Below are 15,133 nucleotides of genomic sequence, written 5' to 3'. Positions count from 1 at the left end.
AAAATAAGTACAGCTGTGGCTGCAAATTAGATCTTATAATTGTACGGTTGTTCCTTATTTATCTTGACCTAATCCATATACATTTTAAGTCAACACAAGAAATTTTTGTTAATTCTTTCTTCTTTCCAACTCCAAAATATGTGTTAATTTTAATATGTTGCAGGGTCAAAGGATTTAATACTAAAAGATAACAAAAAGATTAGGAAGAAGAATTCAAAAATTATAACACAAAGTCAACTAGGAAAACTCATAAACTTTTCATTAGATTCATGAACCAGAATCAGAAGTGTTCTTCACTGACTTATTTAATACTAAGCAAATTTCTTTACTTGGGGCTTTTGCTTTTGTTACACGGCGGACAACCTGCTTTTCTTGATAATAAAGAGACTTCTTCTAGGATTTCTATTACAGTAGCAAATGATGGTCTCGTAGAAGGAACTGTGCTGGTGCAGTCCTCTATTAACCTGCAGATCATAACAATATGGTATCAATGCAGCTACAAAATCCTCATCCAATATTTTCTAAAAGCAAAAACATCGAATGGATACCTTTATGAAAGGAAGAAGGATGACATCAAATAAGAGTTAAACTATTGTGCCTTCTGCATTCATGTGAATCTTAAAATGTTGAATGTTTCAAGCAGCAGCATAGACCAAACTTTGACACTAGAACACTTTTCAAAATTCTCTAAAACTTCTACCAAATGATTCTGTAGAGGGGGGCACTTATGACACATTCTATCATCTCATAACGCAAACAATTTAATTCCGAGTCAGCAGAATGCAAATCTGGGGCTAATGGTACTTACTTATTAGGATTCCACTCAACATTATCCTATCAGTCCTTGTTAAACCTACAGCTTTAATGCATGTCCGAGCAAATAGTGAGTACTCTCTGTTAGTTAAATTCCAAGGTTTCAATGATGACAATGTTAACTTACCTGTTTTGCAGGAATCATTAAAAGGAAAGAAAACCAATGAGAAGCTGTCCTAAGATGTGATTGCTAAAAGACAAGAAGAAGGAATCAAAAATCAGCAGATCCATTTGGCCTCAATCAAGGAAATCAGATTACAAATCAAGGAGCTATTGCCAGTAAATATTCAATATCCTTAATTAAGCTCAATCAAAGGCTTGATTGTCTCGTGAATGAAAGCTGTGACAAGGAAAGTCACGATCGAATCCAGCCCTTCCCAAGAGCAGGATTCGAAGAGGCACCCCTTGGGTCAAATCCTTTTAAAGATCTCGTGCCTCTATTTTTGGTCAAGGCTCAACGACTCTTTCCTCTCCTATAAGAAGTTTGCTATGATTAAATGGAAGACTTGCGCAACTACACACATTGTTTTCTAAGTCTCTCTACTTCTTAGCCTAAACACTGTAATCCTTAGTTTACCAGTGTCTCAAAAGATAGGAAGAGTTAGAGCACAAAAGAGAGTTGTGTCACTATTCGAGATTCATTGTTGATGTACTTCGTTGGTGGTGAACGAATCAAAACCATCTGTACTGTAATACTTTCAAGATCTAAAGGGAACCCTTATGACCCAAGGGAAACTGGATGTAAGTACCACACCGGTACCGAGCCAGTATGAAATCGTTGTGTGTCATTCTCTTTTCATTTACTGTTATTTTACATTCTGCTCTCAATCTAGTCAACTAAAATCATCGTTAGTCGACTAATTTTTAATAGACCATAATTCACCCCCTCTTGTACTTTCAAATGATATCAGAGCAAAGCTCACAAACTTTGTTTAACAGCTAGTGAGGAAAAGATCATGGGATCAAACACAGTTGTTGGTGCACTATTTCAAGAGGGAACCTCTCAAGTTCGACCACCATACTTCAATGGACAACACTTCTCTCATTGGAAAGTTTGTATGGAAACATATATCATGTCATATGACATCAAAGTCTGGCGGGTGATCAAAAAGGGAAATCGTCCAATTCTCCCAAAGAAAGATGAGAATGGTCAAGTAATAATATCCACTGATCCACTTGATTTAGATGAATACACTGATGAGCAAGCTTTTGTCATAACTGTGAATGCCAAAGCAAAAAATCTGTCGTACAATGCTATCAGTGGTAAAGAATATGAAAAGATCTCAAGCTGTGAAACTGCTAAGGAAATGTGAGACAAATTGGAAGTCACATATGAAGGAACCAACAAGGTAAAAGAAACGAGGATAAATCTCTTAGTTCGTGAGTATGAGCTATTTCAAATGAAGGACAGAGAATCTGCTGAAGAAATGTTCTCCAGGTTCAGCAAAATTCTTGGAGATCTCAAATCTTTTGGTAGAACAATAAAAGGCGGAGAACAAGTCAGAAAGATTCTTAGAAGTCTACCTACGATTTGGCCGCCAAAGGTCATCGCTTTCGAATGTTAGGATCTTGACAAAATGTCCTATGATGAACTCAGAGGTGACTTAATAGCTTTTGAAAAAACTCACTTGGATATACAGATTCAAAAAGAAAAGAAAGAAATAGTTGCCTTCAAAGCAACTGTGGCTAAACCAGAAGATGAAGAAGAAGGAGGATGAGAACATGATGAACATATAGTCATGCTTTCTCAAGTTGTAACTAGCATGATGAAGAAAAATAGAAATAGCAGAAGAGGTAAACCAAACTTCAGAAAGGGAAGGATAAAAAATGAAAATGATGGAAGATGCTACGAATGTGGAAAACACGGACACATTCAAGCTGACTGTCCAGAACTAAAGAAGAAGCTGAGCAGGAACCTTCAAAGGAAGAAGTCTTTTGGAGCCTGGAGTGATGAAGAACAGTCTGATCATGAAGAAATTACCAATATGTGCTTCATGGCCATAGAAGATGATAGCAATGAAGAATTAGGAGAGTGTGGATTCTCAGGAAACAGAGGAGCAAATGAAGAAGAAGACTCAAATCAACTTGGTCCCATGGCAGACGAGGGAACTAGTGAGGTACGTCCCCCCAATTGCCCTAATTGTTATGAACTTCAAGAATTTGTTGATATTGCTCTTGCAGATATTGAAAGAGTTCTAAATGAACTCAGAAAGATTCAAAGAGAAAAGAAAGAGTGGGACCTGGAGCTAGAAGTTTGTGAAATTGAACGTAATATGCTACAAGAAGAAGTTAATGAACTTCAACTTCAATTGAATGTATTGCAAAAATTCACTAGTCATAGTTTAATCAAATCAAATCAGACTGTTCATCACAAACAGAGGAAATTTCATGCATATTCCTTTTGTGGTAAAAATGGACATAGTACTAACCAATGCAGGAACAGAATCAAAGCAGAAAAAGACCCTGAAAATTCCAATAGTCTGTCTTGTTTTTATTATGGTAAAAGGGGCCACACCTCAAGTCACTGCAGATTCAAGGATGATAGTAGATGGGTCTGGTGACCCAAATCTTCAAATCAAACTAACACTCAGCATTCTAACAATTCAGGACCCAAGCAAGCTTGGTTACCTAAAAACAAGTAATTTTATTTCGAAGGAACACCGCAAGAAGAATCGAAAAGGAAAATGGTATCTCGACAGCGCGTGATGGAGGAATAGTCACATTTGGAGACAAATCCAAATGAAATGTAATTGGTGTTGGTAAAGTTCCTCTGAGCGCAACATGTGATGTAGATGAAGTCTACCTGGTTTATGAACTCAGCTACAATTTTCTCAGCATTAGTCAACTATGTGATAATGACTACGAGGTTCGTTTTAAGAAACATGGTTGATTTATAGAAGATGAATCAGGTAAAGTCATTCTTTCAGGTAATAAAGATAGAAATGTCTACACTATTAGCAAATTAGATAATCTTGGGGATCAAATTTGTCTACACTATTGGTCATGCCAGCATGCATACTATTCAAAAGCTTTCTAAACATGATCTCGTTATTGGACTTCCAAAACTCACAGGATCATATTTGTGATGAATGTCAACTAGGAAAACAAACTCGCTCTTCTTTCAAAATCAAGAATATTGTTTCCACCTCAAAACCTCTCCAACTATTGCATATAGATTTATTAGATCTAACTAGAACTGCTAGCATAGATGGTAGGAAATATGCTTTTGTCACTGTGGATGATTTCTCTAGATTTACCTGGGTTATGTTTTTAAGTCATAAAGATGATACTCTAAAGAATTTTGAAGTTTTATGTAAAAAGGTTCAACGAGAAAAGGGTTACTACATCTCTTCTATCAGAAGTGATCATGGAGGAGAATTTGAAAGCAGAGCCTTTGAAAACTTTTGCAACGATCAAGGAATCTCTCACAACTTCTCTTCACCAAGATCTCCACAACAAAATGGAGTGGTAGAGCGTAAAAATAGAACCCTACAGGACATGGCAAGAACCATGATTGTGGAAAATTCTCTACCTCACCATTTCTGAGCAGAAATGGTAAGCACAGAATGCCATATCATCAATAGGTGTCTGATTCGACCAATCCTCAAAAAGATACCGTATGAACTGTGGAATGGTAAGAAACTCAATATTAGCTATTTTCACCCTTTTGGATGCAAATGCTTTATTCACAACAATGGAAAGGACAATTTGGGTAAGTTCGATCCTAAAAATGATGAAGGGATATTTCTTGGTTACTCTCCTTCAAGTAGAGCATATAGAGTTTATAATAAAAGAACAATTTGCGTTGAAAAATCAATTCATGTTGTTTTTGTTGATACTAACCCTCGTCTAAGGAGTGAAAAACTTCCTGAAGATGAGGAAATTCCCTTTGTCCCTAAATCTGTCATTACAAGAAAGGATCATTACAGTGAGTCAGCTGATCAACAAACTCAACCAGCTGAAGAGTCTTGTAAAAATTCACGAACCATCTCAAACAGATTAGTCGACTAATGTAGAAAGAGATCCTCCCTCAAACACTCCAAATGAATGGAAAAACAAACATGGTTATCCTCACAAATTCATTATAGGAAATCCACAGGAAGGAATCACTACAAGAAGATCTCAAAAGAACAAATCTCATGTGGCTCTTATTTCTCAACTTGAGCCAAAGAAAGTGAATGAAACTCTGAAAGATACTCACTGGATAAGTGCTATGAAAGAGGATTTAGATCAATTTGAAAGAAATAAAGTATGGAAATTGGTTCCAAGACCTTCAAACTCCTCCATCATTGGAACTAAATGTGTATTCAGAAACAAATTGAATGAATCCGGTCAAGTGGTTCGAAATAAAGCAAGATTGGTTGCTCAAGGATACTCTCAACAAGAAGGAATCCACTATGATGAAACCTTTGCTATTGTAGCAAGACTCAAATCCATTGGAATATTACTTGCTTTCGCTGCTCACAAAGGATTCAAGCTGTTTCAAATGGATGTTAAAAGTGCGTTCCTAAATGGCTACATCTATGAAGAAGTATATGCGAAGCAACCACCAGGATTTGCAAACGTCACCTTTCCTGATCACGTATACAAACTGACTAAAGCTTTTTATGGTCTCAAACAAGCTCCGCGTGACTGTTATGAAAGTTAAGTTCTTTTCTTTTAAATCAAGGGTTCAAAAGAGGTAATATCGATACAACCCTATTTATCAAGCATTCTAGTTCAAGTAATCTTATTACTCAAATTTATGTTGATGACATTATTTTTGGTAGTCCTAACTCTGTTTTATGTGAAGAATTTGCTCTTTCCATGAAAGGAGAATTCGAAATGAGCATGATGGAGAACTGACATTCTTTCTCGGACTTCAAATCAAACAGTCCCCCAAAGGAATTTTCATTAGCCAAACCAAGTACACTAAGGAGCTTATCAAAAAGTTTGGCATGAAAAATGCAAAGTCAATCGGCACTCCAATGAGTTCAACAACAATGCTCGATGAAGACAACAATGGAAAAAAGGTTGATGGAACCATGTATAGAGGGATGATTGGATCCCTATTATATCTCACTGCTATCGACCAGATATTATGTTCAGTGTATGCAAGTGTGAAAGATCGGCTCCTAAGGAATCCCATCTCACCGCTGTTAAACGAATTATTAGATATCTAATTGGTACTTTTGATCTAGGATTATGGTATGATCGTTCTAACAATTTTGCTTTAAAAGGTTTTTCAGATACAGATTTTGCAGGTGACAAGATTGATAGGAAAAACACTAGTGGCACGTGTCAACTCTTGGGAAATGCATTAGTGTCTTGGCATAGCAAGAAACAAAATTGTGTTGCCCTATCAATGACTGAAGCAGAATATTTAGTTGTCGGAAGCTGTTGTACACAAGTTCTATGGATTATGTATCAACTTCTCGACTATGATTTATCTCTTACCTCTACTCCTATATTTTGTGATAATACAAGTGTTATTTGCTTATCAAAAAATTCTATGCATCATTCTAAAGCAAATCATATAGAAATTAAGCATCATTTTATCCGTGATCATATTGCTAAATGTGATATTGTGTTAGAATTTATTAGTACTGACTCTCAACTTGTCGATATTTTTACAAACCACTTTTGGAAGAAAGATTTTGTTTTCTCAGGAAAAAGATTGGCATTTTTGCCAAATTTGTAAAACAAATCTTTTTATCGTGTTCTAGAATATTTTATTTCCTTAAGTATGTGTGGCTTAATTAATTTTCGTGTAGGTATAATAATTGATTCTTCATCAGTACCGCCAATCAGTCACTTCAGAAGCATCACTTTCTTCTGAATCCGTCTTTTCCTTTAACCAAGGCAACCCTTCGTTCCTCCCAAAAGTACCGATAAAAATCCTTCCGTCCCTGTTACTCTCTCCATTCTTATCAAAGTCAACCTTCTCGCCATGGCCAAAAGAAACCTCTTTTCCTCCACTGCAACCAGACGAAGCCGAAGGTTTCAAAAACCCCTCAATCTTGAAGAACCTAAAGTCGTCCATTGACTCAGATTTCCTCAAAACGGATAATGAGAGTAGTGAACTTCAGAAAATCCTCCCATTAGCTAGAAAAAAGCATGCAAAAGACCTATGGAGAAAACCCCCAAAATGTCTGCATGCAAGAAAGGAAAGGTAGAGAACACTGAATTCGGACCTGAGGACAAGTTAATCTTTTATGGCCCGAGTGAAAAAGCAAGGTTTGAGTCCTACAAGTCAAAATCTATGGCTTATGGATGCTTTGTAAGTTTTTCTCTCATGAAAAATCTGCATTGTGATGTGATCTCTATATTTGATTTTCAGCATCTTTCTTCTCTGTTTGACACTGTTGGTAACTTTGTTTATGAGGAACCTGTGAGGATGTTTTATGCAAACCTGTTTGTGAATGACAAAGATGATTTGGAACCTATAGTGCTAGGCACTAGAATTGTTCTGGACTCTTATCAATTTGAAAAGATTTTCTCTGCTAAGTTTAGTGGGTTTGATGTTTTTGTGCAAAATTCTTGGCCAAAAGATTTTGAAGTATCTTTTGAAGAGGCCAAAATCTTTTTATCTGATAACCCTTCTGATATTGGCCCCAAGAACCTAAAGTTTGAACATCGTGTCTTGGCCCACATGATTGCTACTACTTTACTCCCCAGAGCTGGGTCCCTTAGTTTTTTATCCACCAGATATGTTTTTGTCCTTTACTGTCTTGCTAATAATAAAAGACTAGATTGGTTTGTGTGGATTCGCCAATACATGCTTGAAAGTATTAAGGATATATCTTCCTCCGCTGCTTATTTACCATATGGTCTACTCATCTCACGCATTCTCGAAGTTATGAAGGTAGACTTGACACCCTTTACACCAAGCACATTACCAGCACTGATGATAAGATAGCCTATTCAATGATGGGGTACACCTTGGGTGATAATGGATGGGTTAAGCGCGCCAAAGTTGAAAGTATTCTAGTGTCAGTTGAAGTTCAAACTGAACAACCAGCATCTCAGTCGACTGCCTCTCAAAATCTTCAGCAGATGCAGAAATATTTAGATGAGGTAAAACAACTGGTAGTTGAGATGAAGGAACATGTAGAAAAGATCAGGGAAGTCACTAGGGAGACATGTACAGATGTGGCTAAGCTCAGAATGGATATAGGAGCTACGCGGAGACAAGGAACCAGAGCATTTAATTCTATGACTGAAATGATGGATAAGCTTGTAAGATATCGAGAATTCCTATGACTCCTTCTGCACCAAAGTGATCAACACTCTCAAGTACTTCCTGGGAAGAAGCTAATGTGCATTTGTGTGATGGTGTTCAAAAACAATTTTTTCTCTTTTCTTGTTTTTTGCTTGCTTGTTTGTTGGTGGTTCTAACAAACTTTTTTTGGGTCTGTATAACATATGCCTATGTTGAAGGCATTACTTTTGCTGCACTATCTCGCTAGTTATTATGTATATTACTTCCTATATTACTTGTCTTGGTTGTTTTCTTTCCCTTTTTGATTGATGTCAAAGGGGGAGAATAGGTAGAGAAGTAAATCAACCTCTCTAGGGGAGCAAACATCAACTCAGGGGGAGCAACTTGGAAGTGAAATAAAAAGGGAAGTCTCATAATTAATGTTTACTCTCTCTTGATTGTCATCATCAAAAAGGGGGAGATTGTTAAGTTAAATTCCAAGGTTTCAATGATGACAATGTTTACTTACCTGTTTTGCAGGAATCATCAAAAGGAAAGAAAACCAATGAGAAGCTGTCCAAAGATGTAATTGCTAAATTAATGGACAAGAAGAAGGAATTAAAAATCAGCAGATCCATTCGGCCTTAATCAAGGAAATTAGATTACAAATCAAAGAGCTATTGCCAGCAAATATTCAATATCCTTAATTAAGCTCAATCAAAGGCTTGATTGTCTCTTGAATGAAAGCTATGACAAGAAAAGTCACGATCGAATCTGGCCCTTCCGAAGAGCAGGATTCGAACAGGCACCCCTTGGGTCAAATCCTTTTAAAGATCTCGTGCCTCTATTTTCGGTCAAAGCTCAACGACTCTTTCCTCTCCTATAAGAAGTTTGCTAAGATCAAATGGAAGACGTGTGCAACTACAAACATTATTTTCTAAGTCTCTCTACTTCTTAGCTTAAACACTGTAATCCTTAGTTTACCAGTGTCTCAAAAGATAGGAAGAGTTAGAACACAAAAGAGAATTGTGTCACTATTCGAGATTCATTGTTGTTGTACTTCGTTAGTGGTGAACGAATCAAAACCATCTGTACTGTAATACTTTCAAGATCTAAAGGGAACCTTTGTGACCCAAGGGAAACTGGATGTAAGTACCACACCGGTACCGAACCAGTATAAAATCGTTGTGTATCATTCTCTTTCCATTTACTGTTATTTTACATTTTGCTCTCAATCTAGTCAACTAAATCATCGTTAGTCGACTAATTTTAATAGACCACAATCCCCCCCCCCCTTGTACTTTCACTCTCAGTTTCTGATGTTATGGTCATCTCAACATATGTTGAATCACTGAGTTGCAATTACCAGATTGTATAGTATCACTAAGCTTCTTATCAAAATGGGCCCCGATGTCTTTCCATTTTCAATAAGGTGAGAGTGATACTACAAATGCTAGAATATTAATGTGATTCATTATTACTACACATTAATTAGCTCATCGCTAATGCACATTCTCTACTTATGCACACTTGAATATAGGGCTGGGCATATATCGAGTAAAATCGATAACCCGAACCGTTAATTGTTTATTGGATTATCGGTATCGGGCTATTGAGTTAACGGTTCGGTAACGGTTTAAATTTTTTCACTATTGGGTTATCGGTTCGGGCCTCGGTTTGCCAATTTTGGTAATGGGTTAAACAATAACCCAATAAGAATTAATAAAATTACGACTTTACCCTTAAGTATATACATATGCTAGGGCTTCAGTTCATTCTCTCCTATTCTTTCTTAGCCACACTCTTGAGTTGCTTCATCTTCATTCTTCATAGACCTTACTAGTTACTTCTAGCGTAAGTCATTAGTCTTATATATTAGGCTTTTAATTTCTATAACAAAATTCATTTTCATATTGGTATTTTTGACTGTTAATGATTCTTTATTTTTTATTTTCGTTTCTTAATTTTGTGAGCTCACGTTGTGCAGCCTATACCTACTACCAATTTCTCTTCGCACTTATCAATTCTCAATCGACAATCTTCGTCAGTTTCGGGTATATTTTTGAACATTATTCTTCTGTACAGTACGCTGAGTTTTGACAACAGGACAACATTTTCTTGCCTTCTAGCTGTTTTTCATTTCTGTGTTAGTATTGCCCATGCACAGATCAAGGTTTTGCTCTATGGTTTTTTTTTTCTTTCAGGTTAGGCATTTGACAAACAACATTCAGTCTAGATAAACCGTTAGTACTATATGTTTGGACTTGTTAATTTTAAGGTGAAATTGCTACTACTTAGCATTATTATTAATGTATTTGGACAACTATTGTTGAAGAATTAGAACTATTCCAGTTGTGGCCACTGGAAAGAACGCAGAAATGGATAGTATACTATATGTGATTTTTTTTTTTTGCTTAACTCCAGTGAATTGCCTTGTCTTTTTTGCTTAAATCTTGATTGAGTTATCTTATCGGGTAAACCGATAACCAAACCGATAATGATTGATAATCGATTAATCAATAATCGATAATCGATATCTTATCGGTTCGGTTATCGGTTTATCAAATTTGTAAACCGATAATCGATATGCTAAACCGATAATATTCATAACCGAACCGAACCGACCGATGCCTACCCCTACTTGAATAAAGAAAATTATAGAAGACATATGTTTAGACCAAAAAGAATACTAGGTTGTTGTATTAAAGAAAGCAAGATAAAGGCCACGATTTAAACAGTTCAAGAACCAGTGAAAAGAGAAGAAATGGAAAGTTCGGATGTTCTGGTGATGCAACCAGAACCACTTGTGTATAAAGTTAGCTCAGTGCAAGGAAATCCTTCAGGCATTAACACAGCAATCACTTGTAGATCAATCACACTTAGTTCCTTTATATGGGGAAAAAAACATGTATTGGAGAAGTTAAAGAAAGTATCAAATTGAGTGCATTGACTTACTGAAGAATTCTGCTGGGGTATCGACCTGTATACAACTTTTTCTCCAAATCAGAGTTCCTGTCAGTTATTTGTCTTCCTTCAAGCATCTGCAGCAACTTCAGATTTAGTGTTGAATCTCAATGGAAACACATAAGATAGCAGTCAATTCAAGTAAGAAGAGCAAACAGAAAAATAACTTGCTGAATATTCGAGGCATCAATTTTGATAAATGTAGGAATAGGATAACATAACTCCTTGAATCTACCTGATAAAAGATGAGACCAAATGAATAAATATCTTTGCTAATGTCATGAGACAAATGGCTGATAAAGTTACATCCGTTGTTTAATTGGCCTGAAAAAGAAAGACATTAATTATAAATAACAGTACCGTGACAAAAAGTACATTTTTAAACAAATAAGAGAAAACCAAAAAGTATTCAGACAAGAGTCTTGATTTGCATATATCCGGTTATCCAATATTTGAACCCAATATTCGCCAATCTTCAAGTGGCCACCTTCATCTAGTAACAAGTTCCTGGGACAAATTAAACAAAAGACTTCAGTGAAGGTACCAGCTAATAACTTAGGAAAGACATATTCTACAAAGCTTAACTAAATTCTTTAGAACTTGCTTCATAACCTATGTATATTACTTAGTTCTCATGTGAGCATAAATTAAAATGGTTCGAACGGTCTGCGCTTGCTGAAATAATGTTACAAACAGAAGAACTCTCTAGAATCCACTGCAGAAAACTATAGACAGACTGAAAGAAAAGAAGCATACATTCATGTAGTAATCATAAGAATTCAGCATAGAGAAAGATCTAAACTAGAAGTAATTATATTCTCTGATTCTATTGTTGGAACGAAACTAAGTTGCAATTCCCAAGTATGCAAGATAAATAAATAAAGAACAGAAGTAAGATGTCAACAACGAATCAAAAAGGGAAGAAACGTACTTTGGATGCAAGTTATTGTGAACTATAGGCAAAGGCTTGTGCCGATGGAGGTAATTCATTCCCCTGTCAGTCAACTTAAGCACTAAAATGACTTGCTCTTTCACATAATAAAACAAAATCAACTGAATAGAAATCAAATGAAATGAAATGTTCTACCTAGCAATGTCAAGTGCATAGCGCAAAGCAGTTGGGTGGTCAAGGCGCTTTCTCAAAATATCTTGCAAATTCCCCTGACAAACAAGAAACAAAATAAGGAGTGTATCATGTTTATTGGCATTGCTTAGCTCTTACAGTAAAAAAACATCTGTACTGTTTCTGCCTACACCTTTGATTGAAAAACCTAAGACACTTACTTTTGGCAAATACTCAGTGATCAAGATCATTTCGTCTCCATGTACAATTGATCCAAGAAACTGTAGAATATTTGGATGTCGAAGTTCCCGCAGCAAAGTATTGACCTTTGCAGAGAACACCCTGCAGAAATTATATTGAAGTAAAAATTATAGGAAGAATTATCCAGAAGGCCCTTTTAAAATCATTAAAGTAAAAACAAGAAGAATTGAATGCCTTTTGATTACTGTTTTGACCACCCATGTTCCACGCCATTTGACCTTTTCCGACTCCCCAAATAAACCCTGTGAAATAAAACAAGTCTAAGTTCCTTTAAAGTAACATGCTAAGTAAAAGAAACGGCCCTTCTTCTGGCACAGTTCTCATTTTCTATATGCTTGACACTTGTTTCCCTGGGAGACCTTTATGTATTTTCTTGAGAAAATTCTTTAGAAGATATTTAACAGCACGACATTCCAAGCTTTGGATTTCCATATTAATACCTGCTCAATCATTGATGAGTGCTGCAAGTTCAGTTCAGATATGTCAATGTTCACTTCAATTGAATCCTCTTCACGCCGAACAGTCTGCATATAACAGAATTCAAGCTTAAAATATCTCATTCAGATTGATTAGCAAAAACAACAAAGGAGTAAACGGAAAACACAGTGTCATGAGTAAATTGGATTTTCATTTACTGCACCAATCTGCTTGGCATTTTGCTGAGTGAAACATTACTCTAGTATTTGGAGCTAATTCCAAATTTGTTCCCAGTATTATTTGCCTATGTTCATCTGATCTCTGGAAAATAAGCTAGTTAATCCTTCTACTAGTGTAAATGACAGAACTTAAAATAAAACATTCTTAGATTCTGCTACCTCAGCCGCCTTTTCAATATCCTATCCCACCCCTATTTAAGTCTGCAACTCCAATCCCACGCCTGCCAATCCTACTTGCAATAATAGTGTGATGTTCCAAGGTGTACAGATGAATTGTATGGCCCTAGAAAGGGGTGAATTGAGAAGTTTATGTGAAAGTAATTTGATTGGTTGCATTAATGCAACAGGTGAAAGCAAGCTAAATAGCGAAGCAATGCATAGGACGAGAATAAGTACTATGCTTATTTTGACGATACAAAGTGCAATTCATGCATACCTTTATAAAAGGTAGATTCACAAGTTTATATTTTTCTATCACAAGCAAACTATCAGTTGACGCCAGTCATGCTCTGAAAGCCAACATATAAAGATGAAACTATAATGGACACCCATTTCACCAGCACAACCACCCGAGGCGGATCCATAACTTAAACTCTATGTGTTCAACCTTTAAAGTTTTAGCATTGAACCTCTTATATTTTTTAAACTATGGGTTCATATATATTACTATATTTATTGTAATTTTAGTAGATTTTACACATAAATTTATGTATCTCATCGAAAGTTACGGGTTCAATCGAACCCGTAGCTTTAATGCTACATTCTCCCCTGACAGCCACCACCAAAGCCAAGAAAACTTAACAAATTTAGAACTGCTTGAAATCTCTAATGCATTTGCAACTTAAACCATGAACAACTTACCAAAGGATGATCGCTGTTGGAATCCTTGCCACCATAAACCTCAAGGATCCTGCATATGTCACGATGCCCATACAATTTCGCATCTGTCAAGGGCTTAACATCAAGAATTGAAAGGAAAAATTGTGATGGTCAATCCCTCATAAACTAATTGAAAAGCATATGCATTCGAAAAGACAATAAGAGGCCCTATGTATTAAATCTAAAGCAACACGTTTCTTATGATTAGTTCAGTAGAGTTAACAATAGCAGATTAAATCAGTCTTGATGATGCTTCATAAATCATATGATACCCATTATTATAAGGTAATTAGAAGCAAATCTATATGATAAGCATTAATTGCTACGTATTCTGATAACTATCGACTATCACAGGTTAGACTAGATTTAATTTATAGTGTGAAAAATCATTACATAGTCAGAAACATGGTTACTTTATCAGAAAAGAAAAGCAGAGCAGTAGTATATTAAGGTACTCACAGTGCGTCGCCATCTATCACTGAGATTAACATCAGCCTTGTAAGCCAGAAGAAGCTCAACAATGGAGGCGTGTCCTTCACTAGCAGCAAGATGGAGAGCAGTTCGTTTATCATAGTCCTGCACATTGGGAGAAATACCCTGCCTCAACATCTGGTTTAGGCCTACTCTATCCCCTCTTGACGCGAAACTCAAGAACGTCCCTATCAGCTGCATGTCTAAACGCCCAATAATTATTACTAATGGACTCTCCATATCTCTCAATAATCGATCTTTTTACTCTTAGAACAAATAGTATGCATGTACAAGTGAAGATATTTAACATATATAGTAAAGGTGGCGGTTTAGTCGAAGAAATGGGGCTTGGGTTTTAACGATTTGCTTACTTCTTCCACCCCAGGCTCCGCTCCTGATTCCCGACTTCATTTTTGTGTTTTCGATTCGCGCGTCCACTTCTATCTTTATATTCAGAGGAATATATCGTACTACCTTGTTTGAATTAAGTTTCAATACCAACATAACCCTCTATACCATAATAATTTTATTTTCATTCTCACTTTCACCAAAAGAATACACTGTTTAGGGTGTAAATGTGAAAAAACATAACTAGGCAACATTAGTTAATTATCTAAATATTAGCATATCATAATAGCTTTCAAATGAATATTCCTAAATTTCAGCCGGACAAATAGGAAACTGTTCCTATTTTTTCGCTCTGATTTTTTATCTTCCATAACTGATCATACAATCCTTTCATTCTTTTTTGTCTTCCCTTTTCTAATGCCTTTCTTCTTATTTTCTTTTTGTATATGCAAAATTCTTCTTTTCGTTTCCTTTTTTGGAGTTTAAATTTGGATAATA

The 15,133-nt window shown here is 36.0% G+C and overlaps 1 protein-coding gene across 3 annotated transcripts; it reads right to left on the bottom strand.

Moving 5' to 3' along the window:
* Positions 1–255: 255 nt before the first annotated feature.
* On the bottom strand, positions 256–14,876 carry LOC104245839 (serine/threonine-protein kinase 12-like). Of its 3 annotated transcripts, none has more exons than XM_009801533.2 (12): positions 14,659–14,876; positions 14,276–14,490; positions 13,799–13,891; positions 12,722–12,805; positions 12,456–12,523; positions 12,242–12,362; positions 12,045–12,118; positions 11,889–11,951; positions 11,373–11,464; positions 11,193–11,281; positions 10,949–11,034; positions 256–464 (listed from the first exon to the last, which is right to left on the bottom strand). In XM_009801533.2, the coding sequence occupies exons 1-12, from the start codon at positions 14,789–14,791 to the stop codon at positions 326–328; spliced, it is 1,257 nt and encodes a 418-aa protein (XP_009799835.1). In that variant the 5' UTR covers positions 14,792–14,876; the 3' UTR covers positions 256–325. The 3 variants fall into 3 exon arrangements, with proteins under 3 accessions (XP_009799835.1, XP_009799836.1, XP_070024189.1); XM_009801534.2 differs by having other exon boundaries at positions 13,799–13,881; positions 14,276–14,392; positions 14,659–14,875; XM_070168088.1 differs by having other exon boundaries at positions 14,276–14,875.
* Between the last annotated feature and the right edge of the window lie 257 nt (positions 14,877–15,133).

This window comes from Nicotiana sylvestris, chromosome 2 (assembly GCF_000393655.2).
Source record: "Nicotiana sylvestris chromosome 2, ASM39365v2, whole genome shotgun sequence".
In the NCBI taxonomy this organism is placed as follows: Eukaryota; Viridiplantae; Streptophyta; class Magnoliopsida; order Solanales; family Solanaceae; genus Nicotiana; species Nicotiana sylvestris.
The sequence above is the reverse complement of the archived record's forward strand: the minus strand, read 5'-3'. Positions and strand labels throughout refer to the sequence as shown.

Excerpts from the sequence above, each read along its gene's own strand:
- LOC104245839 (XM_009801533.2), bottom strand. The coding sequence starts at position 14,791 with ATGTTGGTATTGAAACTTAATTCAAACAAGGTAGTACGATATATTCCT. Across the intron at positions 13,892-14,275 it reads GTGATAGATGGCGACGCACT|CCCTTGACAGATGCGAAATT; the intron begins GTGAGTACCTTA and ends CTTGATGTTAAG. Across the intron at positions 12,119-12,241 it reads TCACTGAGTATTTGCCAAAA|GGGAATTTGCAAGATATTTT; the intron begins GTAAGTGTCTTA and ends CTTGTTTGTCAG.